Below are 24,648 nucleotides of genomic sequence, written 5' to 3' on the forward strand. Positions count from 1 at the left end.
TTTATTGTCACCAATGCCGAATACTTATAATTGCACAACACTATTAAAAAATTTTAACCAGAATTTTAAATTTATTTAGAAATTAATAATAATTAATAAAATATTAAATAAATTTAAATTGTTTGTATAAAAATAATAAAAGCTAATTAAATTTATTTAAATTTTATAAAACGCGGCACAATTTTATTAATATTATAAAATAAATAGCTCATATGTGATGAAAATAAAACATTAAATTATTTTTAATCGCGACTAATTTAAACTAAATGTCAGTACTCAGTGGTTACGAAAAACCACAACGCGGGATCCACTGACGACCGGTACGCGGATAATTGATAACTGAGTATTTATTGAGTTGATGTACCCGCTACGCGAGAGGGCTATGCGGAACAGGTATCGCTTATTGTGGGCGGGTTAATTAGCAATCGCACCTGATTGGTTGCAATTTGAGATATTCCGCAAATCAGTTGCGACTGCTATCGGTATGAGTAGGATCTCTTTCACCAACTTTTAAAATGATTATTTTGCCAAGTACGGATTGACCATTTTTTCGAAAATACTTATGCTAATACATTGCAATGTTAACAATTTTATATCATATGGCAAATTTAGCTTTTAAAAGCCAGTGAAAAAGAATCTTAACGAGTAGTACCTGTCCCGGATGGTATTTTTTTGAAGCGCGAGTTTCAGTTTATCTATCAAATTTCCGCGTATGAGTTGTCAGTAAATCGCGCTGTTTCTTTTTATAATCACTGACATTTATTTCGCATTAGTCGCGATTAAAAATAATGTAGTGTTTTATTTTCATCAAATACGTGCTATTTTATTATTATGTTAATAAAATTTTACCGCTCTTTAATAAATCTATGTAAATTTAATTAAAATAAATTATTTTGTTACAGTTTAATTAATTTTAAGGAAATTTTCATTCATTATTATTGATTTTATATAATACAATAATTTAATGGAATACTGTATGTGATGAAAATAAAAGCTTTCATTTGTAAAAGAAGTGTAATAATTAGAAAACTCGTAAAAATTGTCAGTGTGCAGCACACGCGTGTGCGTGTATAGTGCTTGCACGATTAAAAGTAGAAGACTCAAGGACTCTCTTAACCCATAATTCTCATCATTTTATTTTGAAGTTAAATGAACTATAAAATGAACTCACTACAGTTTAATAAAATAATATTTGTTATACATTAGACGATCTTATTCTAAAATGAATGCGCGTTTAAAAATTCCACGCCGTTTAGTGACATTTAAAAAATTCGTGTCGCGTAGTGCCGTTTAAAAATAATTCTTTTGTAAGTGAATATCGTCATTATATATGCTGTTTTGCAATTAATTTACAATAAAAAATGTAGTTAATAAATATTTTAAAACATTTGCATGTTATAATAAATGATGTTCTGTTAAACAAATGTCTGCATTTATACTATTTATAGTTCCCGCTTACATCTGACGTGTATAACGAAATTTACCGAGCTCAGACGAAGTTTTTTATAAGTTTTTTTAATAGTGTATAGACACTGTGGAAAATTGATCGCCGTCTTTGAAATTCGTAGAGAAAGTACGAAGTGAAGTTAACTGAAAGGTCGCCGAATCAATTTCCTATGGTGTATGTAGGCCGTGTTCCGTTATTGACTGTGAGTACTAGTAATCTATAGTTTGCGTGACATAAACTATAGATTTTCAGTACTCACAGTCAATAACGGAACACGGCCGTAGTGCACAGTGGGAAATCAGTGGAAAATTGAATCGTGTGTGGTTCAGCTAGCTTCACTCTGTAATTTAACATGGAAAATGATTACTATAGCTGAAAGCACACACGATTCAATTTATAGTTGTAGTATATACATACGAACGAAGCAAGCGAGTGAGTTAGGTGCGCGAAGTAAAAGCGCTGGTCTTTTTAATGCGATTCCTAAAAGCATCGAAAAATTATGGGAAAGCCATACCTGGCGATTACTGTACATACTATGTACGATCACTCCGGTCCCATTTGGTCCCATTGACTAGAAACCTGAACCACCAGAACTGACGTTGCTGATTACTTATCGCTACTTTGGTGCGCGAATGAATACATGTCAAAGTTTCCAAGTATCCGACTATATAAATAAATTGAAGCAAATTATTTACTTCTCCCAAGCCTAATACTACCGGCTTCAGAATGATAGCTCTGATCAATCGGATCCTTGACTGGTTCAGATCTCTCTTTTGGAAAGAGGAGATGGAGTTGACACTTGTGGGACTCCAATACAGCGGAAAAACGACGTTCGTTAATGTCATTGCGGTATGCTAAATCTTGTGTATTTTCTTTAATTCCTCCCTTTTTAGACTATCTTTTTCCGAGTCAATGATGAGACATAAGAGATTTGTACATATATTGTTATAAATATGATACTAAGTCTATTGTGGTTTCCTCATTTAACATTGGATTTGATTAAAGTCTATTATATTTTTGTCATGCTTGTACTCAGATTCAGTTGATATATATTACTTGAATAATTACTGTGAAAGATATAATTTAAGTATTTTTTAACCATAACCTGTAATTATTAATGATTTTTTTACCTGCGTTTCTTTAGTCTGGACAGTTTAACGAAGATATGATACCTACAGTTGGGTTTAATATGAGAAAAATAACCAAAGGAAACGTAACAATAAAAGTCTGGGATATCGGTGGCCAGCCAAGGTTTCGATCAATGTGGGAAAGATATTGTAGAGGTGTCAATGCAATAGTATATATGGTAGATGCTGCAGATTCAGAAAAAATTGAAGCAAGTCGGAATGAACTTCACAGTTTGTTAGATAAACCACAATTAGTTGGCATACCTGTACTAGTACTGGGTAATAAGAGAGATTTGCCACATGCTTTGGATGAAAATGGTCTTATAGAAAGAATGTAAGCTATAGAACATCTGGTATAATTAATCTGTCTAATCCATATATAAATACTTGTAATTAAACTGCATTTCTTTCCTTCTGTCAGGAATTTATCAGCTATTCAAGATCGGGAGATTTGTTGCTACAGCATTTCTTGTAAGGAAAAGGACAATATTGACATTACGCTTCAGTGGCTCATAACACATTCCAAAAGTGGAATTCGCTAATGTACAAAAGAAAATTCGTAAGCAATTTGTACCAGAGGAGCCCAAGAAAATGAGAATAAAAGAACTGGGAACAATCTTGCAAGGATGTTTTGGATGTTATTATTTTAAAATGAGTCACTAATGTAGAAATTTCTTTGGTCTAAGCTTTAGCTGATTCAGATTTTGAGGTGTGATATTCGCAATGAATTTAGAAGGAAATATGCTTTATGCCAAGTATGCTCATGTGAAAAACATGCCAGCAACTCCTGTGAGCATGTTATTAGCCATAAGTGAAAATTTTTTATATTTGTTGTAGATTACTAATTTTCTCTGTCCTTTAAGTTAAACGTATTGTCAAAGAATAGTCTTTAAAGTTAATATAAAATGATGGTAGCTAATGCAAATAAAAGTGCAAAGGTTGTACTATCAATTATCATATGATATGCAGTTTTGAACTATTTAACAAGTGATGATAAAAACTCGATATAAAAGGTATACAAAATTGGTCGCTAAATGTAAACTGTATGATATTAAGAAAATTATATAATTAATCGAAAATAATTAAACATAAATGTACTGGTTTATTATTATAATCCACAAAGTATGATCATTGTGTTTTTGTATATACTTTACATATAAAATAATGAATTTTTGAATACAATATTTTTAAGCAGGGCCATTTCTCATAGCCTTTATAATTAGTTAAACAATTTTTAGTATGAAACAAAATCTAAACTTGCAAGTTCTAAATTCCACATGTCACTTTTATTTGTTATGCTATGTCTCTCTTTTAACCGATATTCTTTAAAAGTCAAATGAATTTAGCAGTAGTTATTATATATAAGAATACATTCAAATTTTTGCAGAGTGTATGAAACCATTTAAGATAACATCTACTCGATTTATAAATTGTTGATATTTATGGGTTTTTATGGTTTTTTGGTAATTTGCTATGACAACTTGCATGGAGCAAGTGAAATTTAATATAAAGAGTGTATCACTTATGGAGCGCCAGATCCTGTAAGGTAAAACACGTGTTTGTAGCAGTTTAAGATATGGATTTTTTTTACAGAACTTTTCTAAAGTCTACTTGTTAAAACTGAAAGGTCATAAGCGAAAAACTGTCATTCGTTTTATTGTCGAAGATAAATTAGTTTTAAATTTGTATTCTGGTGCATCTTCAGTGGTACACCCTGTAAACAGTTACAGCAGAGCAATCATTAGAAAACTGGACAAAACTTATAATTATCATTAGGAAATCTAATTATTTATTAAATTTAAACTATAATATTATTTTATATCTATGAAATAAGATTTTTAATAATTTAAATGTTTTTTTTTATTTGCACAACAGTCAGCATGCAAGCTTACAGCAAAAACATAAATTTGGCTTTAATACCATCTATCTTATTTCGCAATACTTAAATGTTTATTCGGAAAAGGATAACATTGTTGTACGGATTTCCTAAAAAGCAAATTATATTACATTATAATTTTGTTTATTATTTTTTCATGTGAACTATTTATGTAAAAATATGTGACAAAGAAAGTTGATAAAAAATGGTATAATTTTCCATACTGTAAATTAAGTTTGAATTATATTTCTAATTAATATTGTTTGGTAATTTATGATATTAAAAAAAGTATATAAAAAAATAGAACTAAAGATTTAACAAATACTTATCAACCAGTGTATATGTAACAGTAAGTGAAAACTTGTTAAAGTAACGTAGTGCCTCATGTTGGTGAGCTTCATTAATCTTGCATTGCATTCTTATTGCCTTAGTTTATTCATACTTTAAGATCTACATATTTAACATAGTCTTTAAATGGTATAAAATGATGTTATCAAAACATAATAAAGTGCACTTGAGATCCTAGTATGGAAATATAAGAAATGAGGATACCAGAAAATTACATAAATTTAAAATTAAATTCTTTATGTACATTTTTATCATATAGGCAAATCTAATTTAAATTTAACATTAATATTCTTAATCAATGTTATATGTTTGAATATTTTACATTACAGGTACGTATATTTATATAGGTATAAACGATTGAGTCACGACAATGAATTTAACTCAATGAGCAGCTATGTATGTATGTATGGTTTGCTGGTTGTCTATCAATTACGGTACGATCACAGTTCGATTATGTTTTCTTTGTTTAATTATATTACAATAATACCTCGCGCATGCGTGTGAACATATTAAACTGAATTTTTTTATTGCATATAACTACAATTAATATGCATTTTTATCAAAGAAGATATCCTATAATAGATAATTACCTATTTATCATGTTCAGGAAGAAATTAAAAGTGATTGAAGGATAGAGCTATTACTATTATAATATTTAATTAATTATATAAATGTTTTAATAGAACCGCTGCTTATAAATGAGTCACACACAAATGTTATTTCAATATTCTTTCGTTTTTTTCAACTTGAACACTATTATAGTATTGAAAGCTCAAAATTAAAATTAGCCGATTTCTTTTATAATTTGTTATATTATTATTTTATAGTATACAAAAATAGCTTTAGGTATAATTTGAGCTAGATTTAAATTATTTGTTTTATTAATACTATACTACAAATTTGTTTTTTATCACAAATCAATTTTTTGGGAATGATTTTTCTTTAACGATACGTGTACGAATCGCTTTCAGAATTTTACTAATGTTCGTATACGATTTTTGGCTTTATAAATTTATTTATTTCACTTTTTAGCCTCTCATCTTTGATTAATATTAATTTTAACGTTTTAATATATGATTACAGCAATAGGCCGCGCTTTTACCAAAGCTCATTAAGTGTGAAATGTATAATGTATATATGTCGACTACGTTACACAAAGATTATAAACAGTTACTTCTAACGTTGCGTTTTATAGCCTATCTATATTTTATATGCCTTTAATTGGCTAACAATTTTTTGAATGGCCATTACCACTTGTGTTAAAAATGATTGTCATCCAGGCAGCGACAAATAAAAGTTATTCTAAAATACATAACAATTATCATGGTTATATCATGAAGGTAATAAATATTGTAAACTTTCGATAGAAAACTGAGCTTTTAAAGACTAATAATAAAATAACAATGATCTATTTTTGTTAGTATTCTGAATGCTCTGTAGGAGAGAGCTCTCGATATAAAATTACACACATATACATATAAATACACCGATCTTTAATACAAGATTATTCTATCTTTTTTGAACAAATTTAATGACATTTTTATAAATTCACATTTAACGAGGGGAATTCGTTCTTTAAATAAAACATTTAAATTATATTGTAAAATAATAATTGAAAAACTAAGTTTATGAAAGCTGAAAACTCTTCTTTAAGTTCTTAAATTTACATACTTGCTACTGATTGTCTCCTTATTTCTTATCAATACTCCGGGATAAATTTATACTACACTTTCTCTTAAAAATGATTGTCTTATTAAAAAACGCAATTCAAATGTTTGAATTCTAAATTTTGATATGTTATGCCAGTATATTAGAGCTTTTAGTATGTACTACAAGAATAATTTTAATATGAAGGTGCACCAGAAACGAATCGATACTGAGAAATAACAGAAAAAATATACCTTAAAATACATTACCTCTGGAAAAGTTCTTGTCCATAAACTATATTTACTACTTAACAAATTCTGAGACATACACAATAGTGCACTTATAATACTTCTTTTAAAACTGTGATGACTATTTGTATTTAAATTATATTAAATTTTGATTACTGATCTGGTTAGCTAGTTTTTATGAATCTTACGGATGATTTTATCTTATAGTAATAACTATTTACCATTTCAAACTCATAAGTATAAATTTTGATTTATTTTGTGTAATCCCTATTTAATATTATCTATTATGTATTTCTTCTTCCTATCAACAAACATTATTATTGACACAGCAAGTTTTTATAAAAAGAAATGTTTTATTTATTGTATTGGCACTTGTCGGTTTTAACCGAGCATTATCAAGCGCAAAATAGTTTCTGAAACCTTAACAATTTACTTCTCGCTTAAGAATGAATCTTTTCATTATGAAACTCTGCACTCTGCTTTGCCTAAAATTCTTTAAATATATAATTTAAGAAAAGAGATCTCATTGGATTCAATTTCATTCTTTTTAACTTTAGCCTGTCAAAATAGCAGACGTTATCCTAATACCAATTTGCTATATATATATAAAAAGTTTTCTGATCATACCGATTGCTTTTCTGATAATGATCTCGTAATCGATTTGATATACACAACTTAACAACAATTATAATACATTTATTTCATACCTGATTTTCGTCGATATCTAAAACTATATCATCTTTAATACCACTGCTTTTTAGAGCCTCGGATTCTGGTCCACTTTCAGAATTTTTTAGGGTGTCCTTGGAATCTGTTAAGTCCTTCAAGGTATCGCTGGTGACGTTCTCCTCCTTTTCATCCAAATCATCACCTGAGCTTTCAACATCGATTTCCGTTAGATTCTCCAGTTCCGGTTCTTCCAGAAGAGCATCAGCTTCCGCAGGGGCTTCCGAGGATAAAGCCACTGCCATTTGTTCATCAATGTCAATCACCCGACTGTCATCTGAATTTTCAGCTCTACTTTCCTCGGTATCCAAAGAGGTGGTGGTAGTGATGAAGTATCTCTGTTCGTAATCCGCTCCTTGATACTCCATCACTGCTTGAGTGTTCAAGGAATATCTACTGGATTGCGAATCCCTTCGATGCCTGTCGAAGGACCTTCTCCTATTATCGTCTGACCTTGAATGATGCAATTTCGGATATCGTTGCCTTCTCAGATTCTCACCACTGCTAGTTCTACATCTCATCTCTATTTCATCCGAGGTGCATTTACCATAATCCATGCTGAATCTTTCCGTCGATAGTTTCCTATATATGATACATATGGTTCATTATTATTAGAATCAATTCATCTTTTAACAAATTTTATTAATCCTCTGTCATAACACTAACCTGTATTCCCCTCTTCGGAAGTCTGGACTTTTTCTGAATTCAAGACTAGCTTTTCTGTTGCCCATTGTTTTCTCAACTCTCCTTTCGGGTCCAATACGGTCAAAGGACATCTTGCGAAAATTGGGAGACGAGACTTTGCGAAAATCTCGAGGCGAGGTTTTAACTGAATCCTTCGGGATTGCACCCAGCTCTTCTAATAGCCTGAGATCGATGGAATTCCGTTTCCTAGGCACGAAGTCATCCGGATATCGGCAATAAGAGCCTGAAAAATATTCACCGTCAATTAACTCAGAATTACAGATATAGCAACGCACTAGAAATATTCTCACTACGATCAACATATAAAGTATGCATTTTCATCTTTCTAGGACCCGTTTTTGTGCAATTAAATTTGCATTCAAGGATTTAGAGAGTTGTGGAGGAAAAAGAAATATTAATGTGCTACTAAAACGAGATATGAAATGCAAAATAGTCGCTTTTTAGTCAAGTAAATGATTTCAGAATTATTGTATAAATTTTACTTCAACGAATAAACCTGTAAAATTTCTTTTATCGTATATTTAATACTTTATGTCTGGAGTGCATATTTTTCACTTACTGTATAGGAAAATTATATTTAAAATATATGATTATACCAGGTAATTTGGGTGAATACACGTGGCTAACGGTGAACCTTCTTGCCTCATCGATCTCTTCCACATCTTCCACCTTTGTTTGTCTCGATAGTTGATGTCTCCTGGCTGTATCCGATCTATCTTTAATCTTAAGTGTAATGGGACCTTTATTGGGAAGGTGAAGGTCCATTGCCATTGATACTTGGCTGCCTCCCATTTTCTGTCGCTCTAAACTTTCCCTGCTCGTCTAATGAGAAACGCAAATATGTCACTATAATATAAATAATTCCTAAATTATGCAATTATTTTATTTGCTACCTGGGTGGGGTTATATCTAGGGTTGTCAACCGATACCGCGTGTCTCTGCAAGAGTTCTGGATTTAACAGAGCACATCCGGCATATTTTGGCGCTTTCTTGCACGGAGACTTTTTTTCTATTAGTGTAGGAGCACTCGGGCTCTTTTTTATGGAACAAGCTATGCTCTTCTGCTGCAATTCTTTGGAAAATTGCATGAATTCCGCTGTGAGCTGTTTCCTGGATGCTTCGTGGGCATTGGGACTCGGACTACGGTTGACCTTGAAGAGACCAACCTGCTGGTCCCACTTGGTTGTTTGACAGGAAGTCGACCTTCGGCTGCGTTGATTCTTCGAATTTCTCAAAGTCGAGCCTTGATTAAACCGGAAACGGGCCGGGACCACTTTCGCCGCGCTGTCCCGGGCTTCGAAGGTCATCACGCAAGCAGCCACTACTATGAAGCCTGTAAATATCGTATGAAAATTTTTACTAATTTTTGCATTTATTTCATGCAATTTTTATGATAAATTATATGGCATCTGAGACCTATGTATAGGATTAACTTGTTTCAATCTCCTTTCATTTTTATTGATTAGTGCATAAAACTTAAATTTTAATTCATTTTCGTAGTACAATTTTGTATACAGAGCGTTCCACTTTAATGGATTAGTTTTTTGCTGCTTTAATGTATCGAGCATCTTGTCATGTGTTTTAGGCGATTCTTTGGTTTTAATATTTTGCATTTGACTATTAAAAAGGAAACAACTCGTAAAACTTGATACGAATATTATTGAAATTTTCAAACTGAGAAATAGCAAATGGTTAATTATTTTTAAGTAGTAAATAATGTCATGTTTCATTATTGAAATGTATACAGGTACTAAATGTGAACATATCAATATTAAGCTCCCTTGATGTAATTAATTTAGGGGCAAATGGTTCATTCTACTTCATTTGCTATAAGCTTATGATTTTGCGTTTAAACTAAAATTTAATTTGGTAATTAATTACTATTCTCGTTTTTAATTTATTTATATATGCATATATTTATTCCATTGGTGAAATTAAATTAAAACATTTTATTTTAAATGTTTTTCATTAAATTTCTGTGAAAAAAGACTCTAGCATATAAAAAATGTAAAAATTATATTATAGAGTTTATTATAATTAATATAAAATATTTTAACAGTCATTCGAGTTCTACATACTATTTTACGGACATACTCTCGCGTGAGCCTCCATAGCTCAGGGGTTAGAGCACTGGTCTTGTAAACCAGGGGTCGAGAGTTCAAATCTCTCTGGGGGCAAAACTAGTTTTTGTTTTTTTATCCCTTTTCCCAAAATTTACTGTGATGTATACACATATTTACATTAATTTAGGTTTTTTTTTCTTAAATGAATATTTCAAGTGTATTTTAAGATGTAAAGTGTATTGTCGCCTTTCTTCTTCTCGCGCGCAGTTAAAAATTATTTATTTGAACGAGTTTATTTATTATGTTTCATGCGTATTCTATAGTTGCTCTAAAATAATTTTACATCGAATAATAAATTCCAATTTTATTAATAATATCAACATACAATTTTGTTATGTTTTTATTTATTAAAAATCTATCTCATTTTCCTACGTTTGATCTCTTGAGATTTCGATGACATCACTTGAAGCATCAAGCGGAAATTGTACGTTATCGTTAATGAAGTTTTACCTTATCGAAATTCGATAATGATATTTTGAATTATTAAACAGATATAAAAATTAGAATTTCTTACAGCATAGAGTTCTCAAAATAATCTTAGAACGTACAATTAAATAAGTTGAATTTTCTGCATACCAACAAATTCAAAGTGTCTTGCTATCTTATCTTTGTTATCTCTTTTAAAAAGAAATTCAATATTTTCACACATCTTCTAAATTCTGTTTTCCAAATGCGTTAAAAAAAATATTTACCTCCAACACCCATGACTATAGGACCAGCATAACTAAGGTTGTTTAAATGAAACCCACGTGACTCGTTCTTTACTTTTACGGTGAGATTACCTCGGACTTCTTGCGCCACGGATAATTGATCCGCATAATAACCTATTTTTAGGAATCGTTAGTAATAAAACAAAATTTTATTCAGTCAAAGCATTGCTACTTCTTTGTTAAAAATTATGCCTCAACCTTATACACTAAAATACAATAATAATAATTAAATCAATCTACTATTATTTAACAGAGAGAATATAGTCTGATCAAATGATGAATGACTAATTATATAAAGAGTAGAAGTAATCTTGAATAAATGATTTATTATTATAGCATATTATAGGAGTTCAGTACGTAATCTGAAAAGTGCAAGTGAATATCAAAGATATGAAATCGTTCACATGCTCTTCTGTTAAAGACACTAAGAATAAGCATTCATATTTTTTAAATAAATCAAAATCATAATACATATAAATGTATTGTTTATACATTGATCTAGAATCTGATGAAATATCGGATATTAATTTGATTAAAATTCTACATTTTATTTTTCTGTTGAAAATATTCTAAATTGATCATTTGATTGATTTATTTCAACATCTTAAAAATACGATACTTTCTGAAGCAGAGCAAAGGCAAAAAAGAAAATTTTATATATAAAAAAGCAACATATGGAGGCTTACAAAGGAGTAGAGAAATCGAAAATTTGTATAAAGAATTGATCAAAGTTTCGAAGAGTTTTTGGAGTCAAGAGTAAGTTTAGCTTAATAGACGGTTGCGATCTACTTTTTGTATGACTTGAATCTCGTGCAATTCTACGAGGTCCTTGGCAATTATTTATTGGTTGATGACAGATGGTGTGTTTGGAGAATCTACTCACCGATTGTCGCCATGCAAGCTCCTAAAAGCATTAGCAGCAGCCCGATTCCGAGAGCTTTGCAGGCATGCCACAAGCATCGCGTTGTCACCTTCCCCCTCACCACCTGTTCGGTTTAATTACTCCTGTTAACCATTTATAACTCGAGCCTACCGTTCGGCATCCCAGATCATAAGTGTTAAACGTCCGAAACACCCAGTGGGAGAGAGAAATGGAGGGAGAGAGAAGGATGAGGGGAGGGGGGGGGGGTGAGAGAGATTCCTTCAATGCTGTAACTCAACTACTATTCCTCTATATGGAAACAACTACATATTATTAGACAAACCTAATCAAACTATTTCTATTTTATGCGAGTGTAAAATCTAACAAATAGAGACTCGTATAGTTACATGACTAATACAAAAAATCTAAACTTACGAACTAAGATAAAATTATTGGTTTTCTGTCATACATAGAAAACAATAAATTATCTACGATGTTCTTCTAGTTAATCTCGAGTACCTTTTTCCATTTATTTATTTTATTATGGAAAATAAAAGATATAGATTGTTAAGTAAGTATATAATAAATGTTAAAGTTTTAAATTGTGTTTTGAAGAAAATAAAAATGTGACTTTTTTGCATTATTCGAGTAATACTTTCACAATCAAATTTTGTATTTAATCAATGTTGTTTTCCTTAAGCTGTGAATTTTATAAAATTGTGCAATAGCCTAAAAGTGCTAATTGTTTTCTACAGCTATATTATTTCAGGCAAATAGAAGGCTAAAATAAGGCAAAGTTACAAGAAATCTAGAAAAAACTTATTTAGTATAAATAAGAGATAATTAATTGATTGTTAAGAGTCGTATTAATCGAAGTTTTCTAAGTCCTTGTACTGGAAATTGCTTTTGGGGTAGCGTGGAGAGTACAAACTTATGTTTACTGATAATTTTCTGTACAAACAAACCTGAACATTCCAGTGTGCGCCAGGTCCACATGCTCTTCTCTGCGTACCTTGCCAGTGAACGCTTCCCTGAGGCATTCTGCACTCCTGCAATGAGAATCGATCGAAACACTTTTATATTCGAGCACTAATTATTTTTTTCCTAAGACTCCCTACAATTTTCTTATCTACCATTACCATTACATTTCCTTCTTACTTCCAAAATTAATAGTCGTTTATAAAATTCTTTTAAAAAATTATAAACATTTTATCTAAATTATTGTAACTATCGTATCCCCATTTTAATTCCTATATAATAATGTTGAATCACGTTGTTAACCTATTTTCTTAACGAATTTTCTTCATTTGCGGAACCCCAAATCAATTCAACTCACAGTACCATTCAGCATTTTTCATTATAAAAATTAATGAAGTAAACGTAGTGTCTCAACCAACAATCAAGAAAATCATTAGTACGTTCTACGTTAATGATCGTTGTAAAGCACGACTTTAGTCGTCTTAAACATTAATTATTTGAAATTCGCAAACGGAGTAATGTACATCTTGTAAACAATAAAGTAATTAAAGTTTTGAAAAAAAGAAGTGACCTGTTTATAAGATTAAAAAATAGTGAAATTGCTTTTTGAAATTGTTGATAACCTTCGATGCTTTCTCTGTCGTTACTTTAGTATTACTATCCTATCTTGCTCATTTCTTCACAGTATTCATATTCAACAGACAGCACAATGCAGTTCCGCCCGTTGCATTTGAGCTTCACGTGCACATGGAAAACTTGTCAATATTTGATAGCCTCATCTACAAGACTTTATCTTACCACTCCTTCGCGTGTGTTGGTTCCCTTTTGTAACCTTTCACTGTGAAACCTTATGATACGTGCTGCCGCATTTTCAAATCTGCAATTTTCTGATCCTTCCAATATATGTTTGTCTCGAATGCTTTTTATGACAATCCATTGCAAACGTTCGACTAGTATCTCCTAACCCGTAATATTTTGTATCCTGAAATGTATGCAATTCAATTAGTACATGCTTATTCTATAATTAACACGTTTTATTAATATACGATCATTTAAATAAATTATCAAATGAACCCGTTTCGGTACAAAACAAAAAAGCATTTTTAAACTAAAATTGCAGCTGATTGAAAAATAATATAAAGTTTTCACGTCTTTCCAAATTGAAATTGTCATATTGATAAAATATGTTGAGATAGATAAAGAATAATGACAGAATCTGAAAGAGCACACCTTAAAACCGTAACAACATGTGCGACAAAAAGATCTGTCTATGCTTTCTATCATTTCCAGTAACCTAAAAAGAAGAAAATTTGTGTCGCTTGCTACCAAAAGGGGTTAATTTGATGGTTTATTAAACTTTAAAATAAAATTATTGAAACTTACAGGCTACGCGCGCGCAGGAGTCTTTGACGCCTTTGCCTTTGGCCGCTGCAAGTTCAAAAACCCACAAAACAGCACATGCATTTCCCACTAGCAACATTCACTATAATTTCAATTATTACACGAATTTTTACAATTTGACATAATATTGAAGTGCAGTGTGTAATGAAAATTGAAGTGTTTATATTTGTAAGAATTCGTGTAGAGATTGAAATTATAGTGAATGTTACTCCAGTGGGAAATGCATGTGCTGTTTTGTGTTGTGGGTTTGTGAACTTGCGGCGGCCAAAGGTAAAAGTGTCTAGGACTCTTAAAGCCTATAAGTTTCAATGATTTTATTTTAAAGCTTAATGGCATATAATTTCTATTAATTTCCTTATTGTATAAATTCAACTTTTATTATATTTTTCGTACACTACAAGAGAAAAATCACTATTGCACATACGACTTAATGCAATACAGCTAAATATACTAAAAAGAGCCATTATTATTTTATATGTAAATTTTAGCAGCCTTGGTAATCTATAATGTACCTGTATCATCTAAATTTTCACGATATTATGCTAACCTACGCTTGCCATACTATCGCGTATTCCGGCAGTTGTAATATTTCAGTTATATATTTATTATCACATTTAATGTTTAGTCAGAGTTACTTTGCATTTACCACGCTTTGATCGTTAAATTGCAAGTAATTTTTATTGAAAACATCTTGATCAAAACTTTAAAGAAAATTTATGAAGACTTAATTAACGCGATTGGTTCTACTATATACAAAACTCTAATCAATACTTCGTGTGTTAATTATTAAAGTATGATAGAGTGTGATATTACAGTTACAATAAAATTTATTACTTAGTTTTATAGCATCGTTTAATTAAAACAAGGCAAGAATAATGAAAAGTGTACAGTATCAATAATTGTAACATCAATTGAAAAAGTTACAAATATTTTAAATTGACGCATGCTAATCATGCTGAAATGGGGACTGAAATAGTTAATCTCTGGCAGTCGAATGCTCTCATCGCACATTTCAGCGAAAATTCTGCTTAGTCTAGATGCTGGAATGATTCGACGGGGATTATCCGAATTATTTTTGTGAGGTAAATCGAGATTTCTACTGTAGCCACATTTGGATCAAGGCTACTCAAGCCGAACAAGAGAGATAATGGAAATTTCTAATTATGCATTGGCATATTTGTGGATCACTAATTAATATTAGAGAGAGAGACATATGTGGGAAATACAATCTGTGTGACATATTTCAGCAATGACAGATTTTTTAATTCCTTATATACGGATAACTATCGATAAATTAAATTCGCAATTGTTTGTCGAATAAGAATTAATTTTGTGGCTTACAGAATCGATTGTCACATCTAATAGCTATTGGATTCGTAATGAACACTATTAATTAAAATAAAATAATTATATATTTATACTTATATGAATAATACTTCAAGATCTCAAACTAAGCCAACAATTCTAATTAAAAAATATAAAACCTGGAAAAGGAGTGCTAAATACATTTGGCTTTAAATGTCTTGTGAAAGCGGAAGCTGCAATTTTAGATAAGCGCAGTCTAGGGTTAAATTGGCTAAAGCTAGGGATCTATGGATAATTAATGCAGCCAAATAATCCAGATAAGTAATAAAAGCGTCTGATAAGAGTTTACAATAAACCACGAAGCTTTTCACGTAAAATAATCTTGTTGCTATAATGAAGCAAGCAATAAAATTTGCTAGTGTCTTAAAATTTAATTAGGAGCTCTAGTTTCAGAGTTCGAGATAACAGATTTAGGCTAGAGATAAGCAGGAGATTTTAAGGCTGTAAGGGACTTTAAGAAAAAAGCTGATGATAAAAGCTAGTGCAAAAAATCAAATATAAAATAACTTCTATGGTATGAATTTATTTAAAGAAATATTTGATGCATAAGGCTTTATATTCGTGTTTATTATACTGAGTATAAAGTCGTGCAACTTTATTATGCAGCCACTTGGAAATATTTGCCTCCCTTGCAATATTAAAGCCTTGTAAATGCGAAATTTACGTCGCGCTGTACTATTTTGTGGAGCCAGCGCGTATAATTTTCTACTAAGCTCAACATTCTGCTAACTAACACCCGTACAGTTAAAATATTGAGAGCTTTTAAACATCTGACTACATTCTGTCAAAAATATTCTAAATATTTTCACTTGCAGAGAAATACCTTTGAGAATTATAATCGTAAATTATTTGCAAGAAAATGTTGTTCCGTGCATGGATATTTTTAAACTGAAATGAGCTAAATTATAAAATTATCGCAATTAAATTTTACGTTTGATATGTATGCAAAAGTTCGAGATTTCGAACTGCTGAAATAACAAGACTGGAGAGATGTGCGTTTATCGATTAGTTGGTTTTTCCGACAATAGAAATTCCTCCCGAGAAACCTTACGTATTTTTAGAACCAAAGAGTATGTAGATTCTATTTTTAAATACCAAATCATTTCTACAATATTATATAGTACTATGTTTTTATTTTAAAATGTTCTGATTTTATAACGACACAGATGTATAGTAGTGAACAAACATTCTTGCTAGTTTTTCGCAATTATCTATTCTCTATAAATTATGATAAATACTCGAAATATAATCTCTTAAATAATTAAATTATACTTGTTTATCTGAATGTTAAAATTGATTTGATGTAATTGAGATAAATAAGCTACCTCTTTGTAGATCAAGCTGCTGTTGCAGCATTGTCCTCGTCAATTTTTGTTTGGCACATTATCACTGAAACTTCTTTCTTAATTAACACATTGTTTTTTCACAATTCACAAGCTACGTTTGACTAATATCATTACTGATAACCATAGCTGAGCTGAAAATTTAACAGTGATAAAAAAATCTAACAATGGAACATAAAAAAACGAATTCAATTTTATAAGACATTAATAAGGGTTGAAATACTTAGATTAAATAATAATAAGCTGAGATTGAATTAAAATTGAAAAATCAATTTAAGTTAAGCAGGAATTTATTTACTCATCAAGCCTGCAGCTTTAATTTTATTGAAGCACGTGGGTCGCTCAAGCAACAATAAAGATTACGGTGGCTATTGGTAATGACAGAGATACTGGGATGTCTGGATCTCCATCATGATTCCCTTATGATTGCCAGAATAATCAAAAAGGCAATCATGGTAGGGATCCTGGTGCCCTAGTATTTTTTATCAATATTAAAAGCAACAAAGTTTAGATCAAATAGCATTTTATCCTTCGCCTCTTTCTGCCATTCGTTTGCTTATTTAAATAAAATACTAACAACCTTACACTTTGCTCAAACAAAGCCAAGTAATTTTAGTTAACCTTCTTCTCACAAATATTTAATACTTTTGCAGAAGATTTTTTCATCTATAATTATTTATTTATTTGAATTATTCAGATTAAACTTGGTTGATAATTATTTAAATTTGTTCTTTAAGATAAGACAGAGTTTGATAATTTATAGAAAACCATTTTTTTTATAAAGAGTGAAGGACTCAGTAGCTAACTTAGATATATTTCTGTTTTATATATACCACATATAATTTTTTTCTAATCTGTAAAAACTGCCGCTTTTATTTTTCATTTTAAAAGCAGGACGCGATCAATAAAGCTGTTTCATTGCTTTTTCATTTGCAATTTGAGTTTGCACAAAATTCATCATGGCTGCCTATTGTAATTATGACAAATTTAGGCTTATTAGCTTGATTTTTCAATAAATAAATAAAATACGATTAGAAGCTAATTAAAATAATTTCTCCTCTGTGTGTAATTTTGGTAGGCAAGAAACGAATGTCCATTTTGCGTAATTACTGTTCTGATCTAAATTTCATAATTTATTTGTATCGACAAATTACTAATAACTCTTTGTTCATCAATGTTACGCTTACATAAATTTAATTTCTACTAAACAAATATCATCACATTTTTTAGAATCTTCTTTACATGAAACTCAAACTATTCAACCATGTGATATAATATTTCAAACTCTGTTTACTGAAACGCCAAAAGTTTCAAATTCATAAAAATCATATAAAACCACATTTCAATCGAATTTGTAATTGCACGACACTCTCTATTGGTAATTAAACTTGAAGAACTATATAACAATGGCTAGAAAATGAAAAATCAAGCCTAATAACAGTTTTGTATTGTGTTATTTCAAATGTCGAATATAAAAATGTTCAAATGACTAGACGATAACTTCACCTGACAAAATTCAAACCAATCTAAGTTTAAGAAAAAAATTAAAAACTACAAGTATAATAGATTAAGAAAAAGCGTTAAATTACAATCACCATCTTAATTTTCCAATCACCACAATCTTGCAAAATCACAAAGAGTTCGAGAAAAAATTTTGACGTTATAAGTTGCAACAGTAAAAAGAATTCTCTTGTCACACAAAAGGTTCTGATGAGCACGATGACGAAAGAGGATATTGCTCTTTGTTTGTTTAATTTACATTTAACACACGAGGGTAGAGAGAGGACTGTAACAAGGCATAAATGGGTTTAATCGTGAGAACAAAGGATTTTTTTTTATGGAAGAGATGGAGGGTAGGTACAATGGGACAATATTTGTATAGGTAATGTAAGAAAGTGATAACAGCTGAGCTGGCGGCTAAGGATGCCAGCAAGGGACTCGAGTAGGATTCGCAGGATTCGAGGAGACTCGGGGGAGACGCTGGACCGTGTGTGCCGCTCGAGGGAGTGTCTCGACTCCAGCATCACCTGTTGGTCCCTCTATCCCGGTCACGGTTTACCTATATCTACACGGTATGCCTGGCACGTAGAAAACCATTGTGCCAATGCGCATGCGGAAACACAGATCGATGTGTTAAATCGCGCGCTTTTTCTCATCGCTAAACGTCCCTACTTTAATTTATTCTTCCTTTAAATTTTTACGTTCCCTACAAATCTCAGTCTACATCATTATATTCGTCGCTGCAATTAAATCTCAATATTATAAATAGTGTACAAAAAATTGAATTTCTATAAAATTTTAATAATGTTTCAGTGATAATATATAGTTATTATTTTGTAAGGAACGTTTAAGATTTTATTGTTTATTGTGTATAAGCTTTTAACGATTAATAGGAATTTTTGGGGAAAATAGCTAATGTCTCTCGAGTGATAGTCTTAGACTACTTGGAATCGCGAATTGGTGGTCGATATTCTCGAATGTAAGATTGAAAGTCGAAGGTAGACTTACAGTGCAGGATTCTTTCTTTTTGGTATTGAGATACTCGAACTAGCGTCTTATTTGGAGTTTCTCCAAAGATCCCTTGTGCCAGATTCGTGGCGAAGAGATTAAGCGCGCTGGAAATGCTTCAAATACTGCAATTTCTGGCTAATTGTATAATTCGATGCGTTCTGATAAGAATAAAGTAATTGGATGAAACGATGCGGAATATTAGAATTTTGGACTCGATAGTGGAATTTCATTTGCTAATTCGGTGGTCGGTATGATTTATCGCCAAGTGGATATAACTGTATTCATGCATGAGAGCTCGTTTTTCACACACATACATACATTCGAGAAAAACTTCTGAGAAACCCTTTGAAATCCTATTTTCCACGCAATTCTTCGAGTTTTGTCCAACGAACGAATTTCCGGTCAAAATTGAATCGCTCGAAACTTTGTTATATTTCTTCCGGTAAACTATTAACTGATCGACTAAACAACAAGCTACTGTAATTCACGGAGTAAATGCTCGGAAGGTAAGTGAACTATTCTTTTTTCCTATAGTTTTCAACTGATGGTAAGAAATAGTTTGATTAATTTATTCGATTTCAAAATTAAAAAGAAACGAATTGTTCTACAATGACGCATTTGTTCACCTTTCCTCATTAACTTAGGCAGAAAGAAAGTGAAAATTTTGAAAATAATTTATTGCAATTTTAACCTTATTAATATATAAACTAAAAATTTTTATTTTAGTTAATAATTCTTATTGTTTTTGAAAAAGAAAAAAAATTCATTTTAATCAAAATACATTATGGCCCAAGTAGAACAATTCGATATAAATCCCCCGTAAATATTTCTTGATCAGAAATTATTGTATAATAATAAAAATACTAGTGTTATATAGGAAATCGTTAAAAAAAGAATGATTTAAAAATAAATTGTATGGCAAAGTAAAAGGTAATTCAATTTCTCGAGAATCGTCATCGTCGTTTGATTTTTGTAAATAGTATTTTTATTAGATAATGTGTGCTTACGATTATTAGGTAACATAATGTACTCTAGGATCCTTCATAGAAGGCGTACAAATCATTGTTCCAGCAATGTCGTCTAGATTAACACAGATAAATCCATCGCCGTCGCCATCGTCGTCGCTTAAAGTTCCTGCCCGGTACTTTGCACATCGTTTCAATAGGATTTTATCCATCAACTTCTAGGAAGAATTGGCACAGAGAAATGGAATATCTCTTACATCACTACACAGAACCTAATCGAATGATAAAAGAGAATAAAGTTTTCTTAAACCGATTAAAGCCCTCCTAGAAGTTCTTTCATTGGCAAATCAATCTACTAATAATTATTTGTCTTCAATTAACGCGATGTGGAAAGAATCTTTGATATATTATAATATTGCACAATTTTATAACATTATGTTATTTTATTAAACGATTTTATTCTCATATATTGAATAACACATAATATGATATTTTAATAAGTTACATTGACTTAATAAAATATTTATATTATGTAACGCTGTATTGTTAGGATAAATAGAAATAATTTAAAGCACATAATATAAGAAGAAATCCTATTTTTTAAATAGCCGAGAAATTTAAGGGCACATAAATAGTAATGTGTTTTGTTGCAAAATTCTACAATATTATAATATATAACGAATAATAGTGAAATTTGAGATAATTAATTATTTATGCAAAATACCGTTTCGAGCAGTTGATGCTTCCGCCACGAGTAATCCGATGATCGACTCAATGTTCTCACGAGTTCTAACATCAAACGAACTAAAAGTTCATAAACTTATTTATTTATACACTCGCTAAAGTTTTACTTTCACTAACTAAAATTCATGTTTAGGTATCGCATCGCCTTTAAATATTTTCCTAAGTTTGCCAAACACTCCATGAGAAGAGCTCGTGAAAAATCATTGTGTTGGCTTTTGTTTAAAAAATTTCTTCAAACAATCTTCTCTCACCCCTAGACTCATTAAACACATTTACACTTTTTTGAAACTTTCCCTCTCATGCATACAAGTTTGATACACACTCACACATGCTTCTTGTATATATATATATATATATATATATATATTTATAATTTTTCATATGTTAATAGCAAGGGACTTAGTCTCATGTATGCTTACACGTACGTAAGTACATTAATGTCTAATTTTAAAGAAAGAAATGTAACTACGCACGTACGTTGATCTATAATTACATAATTATAAATAATGCAATAATATAATTACTTATATACAATATATTATATAATATGTTATATTTATTAATAATTGCACCATCCTTATTCTAGAGCTTTTAAGGACATAATCATAGACTGCATATATAATATATTTTATATTATAAATATATCATTACAATTATAATTATATAATTACGTCTCTTATATTTTTTTTATAATTATTTTCGTAGGATGCTATGTGTGAGAATGTGTATTTATGTGTATGTATAATATATATATATATACCTATAATATAATATATTGGGCTTCTTAAATAATAATAGGTGTCAATAGTATCTCTTGTTCGTAGCGTTAATATTTAATTTATTAAAACTTTCTATAGCATCTTAATTCTTAATATAGTCTCTTCGAGTCTGTCTTACACATGCTCCCTTAATTTTTTCCCTTTCTTTTGCCTATATATGTGCTTCGTCCGTACGTTAAGAAATTAGCTTCCTTTATCTTACAAATCTTGAAATCTTATTTCTTATTGTTCATTAAATTATTCTAAAGCACGATTAAACCAACGCCAATATCTCCGAAGTCAAATTATTTGAAATAAATGTTAAATTGCGTTAAACTTTTTCTCCATAGAATGTTAATTGGTCAAATGACAAAAGTGCAAGAGCATCTCATGTTAAAAAATTTGCGCAACATTTTATTGCAAAATTATGTTAAATATTTCACTCTGTAATAACAGTCAAGTCATTAATATATTTGAATAATCTTGTTAGCGATCAACAAAGTCAGTCTAGATTTGATGAAAACAGTTTTTCATATAACAGAACTGTTCGCGCGTATTAAATAATTATTTACTCTGTAATAAATGATTTTGCTTACTATTCTAATATACTTACGTCTAATTCGTATATTTAACAATTAATATATTATGAATTATCGTGACTCAGTAAATATTAATGAAATAACATGGTTAATTTATATAGAATATTTACTTAGTAATAGAATTCTGAATTTATTCTTAAATCTACTAAAATTTGTTTTCTCTTAACAAGATGAAACTTATCAGCTCGTGCTTAATTTCAAATAATCTTCAAACACTTTTGTCATTGGATCCAGTTAACGTATCATATCAATATTAAACATTGAGAAGTGCTCAAGTTAAAAGTCTCTAATGAATTCATAATAAAAATTGAATTTGGAATTGCAATTTTCTGCATTTCAGTAGAAAACGATTTTGATCAGTAATTTAAGATTTTATTTCTGACTGTTTTCCTGGCTGCCAATCCCCCTTCTATTTACACACCTTTGACAGTTATGTACACTTGCATTTTTGTCGTCATCTTTTTGCCAAACATGCCCTTTGTGCGTTTGGACATGTCATTAATTACATACAATTATAGTCAGTAATAATCTTATAATTCTGAGTTTCTAGGCAGTTGCGTGTCGTTCATAGTATAATATATGTATATATTTATATGTATATACTTTAGGGTTTTTCCTGTTATAAAGATTATCCTCTTATTAATCTTTCAGTAATTTTGTCGTGCTTCTTTGTATTGGTTTTAAGGTAATTTAGAAAAGAGATTATCCCCTACACGCTGAATCTTAGCTTGTAATTCTTAAAAAATGAACACGTGACCTGCTGCAAAAAATATCTCAGAGCCCTTGGAGAATTTTACAAATTTTATCATTAACTATTTGCTTTAGAAAGTCTTTGATTTCGAACAAGTTTCTAGTGTGTTAAATATCGCGTAAATGGAAAAGTGCCGTGTGATCAGACTGGAGTTTTTTATTTCTAGAAACAGCTTTATTTCTAGTCAAAGGTTATCATAATTTGCTAATTATTAATACATTAAGAGAATTAATTGAATTTAATAAATTTGTTGAATCAGTTGAAACGCTCTTCGCCAGACTTTAATAAATCCAATCAAGTCTTCATTTACTATTAGTGCACTCTCCAATTGTCTTGAGAGTTAAAAGCTTCGTTTTACTAATGAGCATGCAAATGTGCTAATTTATAAAATCAATGGCTAAACATTATTATCTACAGATCTCTATATACGCTATTTCTTAGCAAATATGTCGTGTGAATTATAAAATTTCTATTGAATGTCTTTACAAGGGTGAAGTTTTCTCGAAAGGCTCTAAAATTTTCTTTACTTCTTGTGTCTAATCATAAATACTACTTTGTTACATTTTATCGCTTCTCACTTTTCTCTTCCATGTCAAGAATGATTATCTAATATATCCTAAAGATTTTTCTTGTATATCTTCGACAATTTCTCTTTTCCCTAACACTTAACATCTAAGTGCTTGCATAGTTGTCTTCTCGCTTGATTTTCACTCGAAGAAAATATCTTGTCCAAATTAATTCAATGGTTTAACGAAAACACAAGGGCTCTACCTTAACAATTAGTCAGCTCTAAAGTCCACTTAAAAGGAAATCACTTCGAACGTTATTGAGCAATAATGCTCAGATTCCATGCCTAGACTTAGTCAATTATAATTGTAGATTACAAATATATTAATTTTTGGTCATTTATGTTACTTAAGAAACTATTTGATGGTTATCCGTTATTATTGCTACTAAATTCATCTAAATCGATTATCAATAAGAATAAAAAATCTTAATTAAATTACGAGTATATTTTTGCTTCGAGGGAAAATTTTAATGGCGATCTTCGATGGTAATGAGTCAAATGAAAATTCATGCCAAGTATTTATCTAGAAAGCAGTGTACAAAATAGGTGCTTTCTGCGTGTAAATTTTACAAATTTCTTTTATTACTAGTTCCAAGTATAAGAAACATAATTTGTATCACGCTAATTTAAGAAGGTTACCGTGCATTAAAGTTATATATTAATCAGTACATACTTGAAATAAATCTCTTATTTTGGATAAAGAAAATGTTAATTAGTTGAGGCTCATGAGTGATGAAAAGTTTGTATTTTTCTCCGCAATGAACGTTCATAATTTTTTCATTCATTAACTAGCGTGATACAAATATATGGAAAATCGCCATTTTTATGCTGCGTAGAAATTTTGTC

At 30.4% G+C, this 24,648-nt stretch overlaps 2 protein-coding genes and 1 non-coding gene across 10 annotated transcripts in view; 2 read left to right on the top strand and 1 right to left on the bottom strand.

Annotated features, from left to right (window-relative positions):
- The first annotated feature begins 1,994 nt into the window (after positions 1-1,994).
- Arl8 (ADP-ribosylation factor-like protein 8) lies at positions 1,995-5,566 on the top strand. The gene is made up of 3 exons (XM_066743172.1): positions 1,995-2,296; positions 2,592-2,908; positions 2,996-5,566. The coding sequence occupies exons 1-3, from the start codon at positions 2,174-2,176 to the stop codon at positions 3,114-3,116; spliced, it is 561 nt and encodes a 186-aa protein (XP_066599269.1). The 5' UTR covers positions 1,995-2,173; the 3' UTR covers positions 3,117-5,566.
- Positions 5,567-5,733: 167 nt separating this feature from the next.
- The window catches only part of LOC136783214 (dipeptidase 1-like), a 122,464-nt gene continuing 103,549 nt past the window's right edge, over positions 5,734-24,648 (bottom strand). Inside the window, exons 1-10 of one of the 8 annotated variants that reach the window (XM_066743166.1) lie at positions 18,502-18,916; positions 16,889-17,040; positions 13,596-13,779; positions 12,785-12,868; positions 11,841-11,943; positions 10,940-11,071; positions 9,018-9,457; positions 8,721-8,946; positions 8,086-8,347; positions 5,734-8,001 (exon numbers count right to left, since the gene is read on the bottom strand). In XM_066743166.1, the coding sequence (XP_066599263.1) occupies positions 7,395-8,001; positions 8,086-8,347; positions 8,721-8,946; positions 9,018-9,457; positions 10,940-11,071; positions 11,841-11,943; positions 12,785-12,859 (1,845 nt within the window). In that variant the 5' untranslated portion in view covers positions 12,860-12,868; positions 13,596-13,779; positions 16,889-17,040; positions 18,502-18,916 and the 3' untranslated portion in view covers positions 5,734-7,394. Of the gene's footprint in view, positions 8,002-8,085; positions 8,348-8,720; positions 8,947-9,017; positions 9,458-10,939; positions 11,072-11,840; positions 11,944-12,784; positions 12,869-13,595; positions 13,780-14,180; positions 14,356-16,888; positions 17,041-18,501; positions 18,917-24,648 lie in introns of those variants that run through there. The other 7 variants (XM_066743168.1, XM_066743167.1, XM_066743165.1 and 4 more) reach the window with 7 other exon arrangements.
- Positions 10,229-10,301, top strand: TRNAT-UGU (transfer RNA threonine (anticodon UGU)). Its single transcript has one exon. It is a non-coding gene; the product is annotated as a tRNA-Thr (tRNA).

This window comes from Prorops nasuta, unplaced genomic scaffold (genome assembly GCF_024137725.1).
Source record: "Prorops nasuta isolate Cenicafe-Biocafe unplaced genomic scaffold, Cenicafe_Pnas_1.2 PNAS00032, whole genome shotgun sequence".
NCBI lineage: Eukaryota > Metazoa > Arthropoda > Insecta > Hymenoptera > Bethylidae > Prorops > Prorops nasuta.

Coding starts and splice junctions, on each gene's coding strand:
- Arl8 (XM_066743172.1), top strand. CDS start 2,174: ATGATAGCTCTGATCAATCGGATCCTTGACTGGTTCAGATCTCTCTTT. Junction 2,297..2,591: donor CGTTCGTTAATGTCATTGCG/GTATGCTAAATC, acceptor GCGTTTCTTTAG/TCTGGACAGTTTAACGAAGA. Junction 2,909..2,995: donor AATGGTCTTATAGAAAGAAT/GTAAGCTATAGA, acceptor TCCTTCTGTCAG/GAATTTATCAGCTATTCAAG.